Below are 3536 nucleotides of genomic sequence, written 5' to 3'. Positions count from 1 at the left end.
TCCCGAGAGAAAAAGAACCGTGAGAGCGTGGGAAGCTTGGTAACAACAGGAGTCGATATTTATTCTTCAATCCCCGTGCAAATTACGGAACACAAATATGTGACTTTTGAATGTGAAACTGAAATTGACCGAAACGACAAACATTTTCAAACGTTTGGTCGGAAATCTTTACAAACATTCACCTATTGATGTGGTGAATACGAGCGTGTGAGAAAATCATGAAATATGGTGACAGCTCAAATACATCCTTGAAACTTTCACTTCTTATATCTGTGTTTTTCAAAGAGATTTTGAGAATTATATCTACTCAGGAAAAAGTTGGAATAAACATGCGAAGACACATTCAACAAGTGCTTTATCACATTAGTTAAGAAAATCAATAGTTGCTAGTCATGTGCATTACGACCGTAATAATCGCACTGTATTAACGTGCATACAACAACATTTTCAACGGTTCGCAAATAGAAACAGAAACAGACTTCACAGACGCTCGTTGTCTATATAAGAGAGCCCAATGCCATAGCATTTCATACAACCATTGCGAGTTTCATCTTCTTATCGAAAATGGCCTCCAGTGAAGCCTTAAAGCCATTGCTTCTTTTGTTTGCTTCCTTTCTATTCATGTTAGCAATGACGGAATCAATAAGAACTCCTTTCAACACGACCAAGGCTGACAATAGCATTAAATATCATGTTGAGAAGCCGGAGCTTGTTGTTCAAATGGTGCAAAGGTAATAAGCATGTTGTCTTTGAGAGGGTCTAGAAAGTTTAGAGAATTTAATTAAATAGCTCATCACATTCAATACATTAATATGCAATGCATATGACTGTGTGTGTCAATCATTCTCTACTTATTCTTATGCTCTTGCTTGGTGCTTGCCTTACCGTAATTTCTATAATACCATTCTTGTGACAGTAGTTGGTACGCAGCTGTCAATAGCTATAGATGAAAATTCTATTCCCCATATCATTAGCTGTTAACGATTGTCTTTGTTCAGATACATTAATTCTAAGATGAACATGATACTGCAGAAAGGTTATCTAAGTCAGTTCAATTAAGAAGGCTTCGACGTTCTAGCGTTGTTTTATTGCCAGCATATATCGACAGTTGCATACAGTTGAGTTGAGATTATTTAACAATTTAAAGAACTGCTGTGCAGGAGTTTAAATAGTTCGAGAAGAAAGCTGAGCTCGTGCGGAACAGGGAACCCAATTGACAACTGTTGGCGCTGTGATTCCGATTGGGTTAACAACAGAAAGACACTGGCTGACTGCGCAATTGGATTTGGCAAAAATGCCATTGGAGGTAAGAACGGGAGGTTTTATGTCGTTACCGATCCCAGTGACGATGACCCCGTCAATCCTAAGCCTGGCACTCTGCGCCACGCTGTCATCCAAACCGAGCCTCTCTGGATTATTTTTCAAAGAGACATGCTCATTCAGCTAAAGGAGGAGCTGATCATGAACAGCTACAAGACTATTGATGGCAGAGGAGCGAATGTTCATATAGCAAATGGAGCTTGCATTACAATACAATACGTGAATAACATCATTATTCATGGAATTCATATCCACGACTGCAAACCTACGGGAAATACAAATGTGAGGAACTCGCCCACACATTATGGGTATAGAACTATGAGTGATGGAGATGGGATTAACATCTTTGGATCAACCGCAATTTGGGTCGACCACTGTTCATTGTCAAGATGTACGGATGGACTGATCGATGCCATCATGGGCTCCACTGCTATCACAATTTCAAACAACTTTTTCACTCACCATGACAAGGTGCTCAAAACTGCCGGTTTATTTAGTCTGCCATTAATTTAGCTTTTCTTTTAAAAAGGTTTCATGATTATATTTATGGGCATGCTTTAAAAAGTTACTAGAAGCCTATTAGGAGACACATAAAGAGTATTGGTATTTATGGGCATATTCGTTTTCTGTAGGTGATGCTCCTTGGACATAGCGACGCGCATACCGAAGACGTCAAAATGCAAGTAACAGTTGCATTCAACCATTTTGGAGAAGGACTTGTGCAGCGTATGCCCAGGTATAGAATTCCGTATCAATCCTTGCATGAGGAACACAAGACATTAGCTCACTCAAGTTTATTTCTTTAATTTTCATTTCACTATAAGATGTATACGTTGTGATGCAGGTGTCGACATGGAAATTTCCATGTGGTGAACAATGATTACACTCACTGGGATATGTACGCCATTGGCGGAAGTGCGAACCCCACCATTAACAGTGAAGGAAACAGATTCCTAGCCCCTGACAATCGATTCCACAAGGAGGTAAAAGTCCATTTGCAACTGATGTCTCATATATGTTCTTTGGTGTTCAATGGATGTAGAATAAGTATGGTAATGGGAAATGTGCAGGTGACAAAGCACAAAGATTCAACAGAAGGGAATTGGAGATCACTGGGAGATTTGATGTTGAATGGGGCATTCTTTACAGCATCAGGAGCTAGAGCATCTTCAAGCTATGCAAAGGCTTCGAGTATGGTGGCAAGACCGTCATCTATTGTGGGCTCAATCACTGCAGCTTCAGGTGTTCTCAACTGTAGAAAGGGCTCGAGCTGTTAGACCAAAACATATGCATTATAGACAAATTGTTAGGAATCCGTTAATTCTATAGCTTGCCAAGCATGAGAGGACGGAGCGAGGCATGTTAGTTATTTTAGTTTTGTTTTTGGAGAGTCTCGAGTCATCTTTTAATAAATTTGAATATATCAGTAATGTTATTCTCAAAATTGAAGAATTGTCGTGGAACGTCAAGCCAATAACATTTATATTTATATTATCTTTGATTGTCACTGAATTTCAATGTATTTCTTGAGTATGCCTTATAAGAAGTGCAATATAAAGATTGAGATTAGCTCAATTTGTGTTCACAGATTAGATTGAGGTTCATATAGATTGATTTTGACATGCTATTTATTCACACCAAATATTACTCAAAGAAGTATCAATAGTTTCTCTGTATTCTTAAAAAAAATCATTTATTATAGAAAATTGATTTAGTTTTATTCACATAACATCTAGGGCCTCAAATATTATGCTTGGTAAAAATGGAATAGAGTGAAAATGATCCTACAAATAAATCTCATTGCTAAATTTCTTCCAAATAAGACAATCTATTTATACCAAGATTGGTATGTTGCACTCTATGATATAAAAGGTGTCAACAAAAAATAAGTACAGGCTATATTTGATTAAAAAAAAAATTCCCACACAATGCTACGAACAAACTCTTCATTTTTCTTTTGTTGGGTGTCACTTGAATTAAAAGTAGGACATCATGAGTTTGACAATCATCTTTTTGAAAAGTTCTCTCAAATGATTGAATAATTATTTGTTGTTAAATATTTATTTCTTCTTCTAAATAAATAGGAGCTATTAGGGTATGGTTATTGCTCTACATATCTGGAAATTATTTTGCTTTGCTAGTTGCATTGATATGAATTTTTTGTTTTTAAAGAAAAAATTGTGAACCATCTCAAAAATAAGACTATCATTGGTGAA

General features: G+C 36.8%; 1 protein-coding gene across 1 annotated transcript; it reads left to right on the top strand.

Moving 5' to 3' along the window:
• Positions 1-564: 564 nt before the first annotated feature.
• On the top strand, positions 565-2597 carry LOC149545313 (putative pectate lyase 18). The gene is made up of 5 exons (XM_089793914.1): positions 565-731; positions 1161-1791; positions 1953-2056; positions 2165-2303; positions 2391-2597. Exons 1-5 carry the CDS (start codon positions 565-567, stop codon positions 2595-2597), a joined length of 1248 nt encoding a protein of 415 aa, XP_089650040.1.
• Positions 2598-3536: the final 939 nt, after the last annotated feature.

The sequence above is a fragment of the Cupressus sempervirens genome, chromosome 7, assembly GCF_028749045.1.
Source record: "Cupressus sempervirens isolate cs-2001-9-10 chromosome 7, ASM2874904v1, whole genome shotgun sequence".
NCBI classification, from domain to species: domain Eukaryota; kingdom Viridiplantae; phylum Streptophyta; class Pinopsida; order Cupressales; family Cupressaceae; genus Cupressus; species Cupressus sempervirens.
Note: the sequence above shows the minus strand (reverse complement) of the source record. Positions and strands in the feature narration are given on the sequence as shown.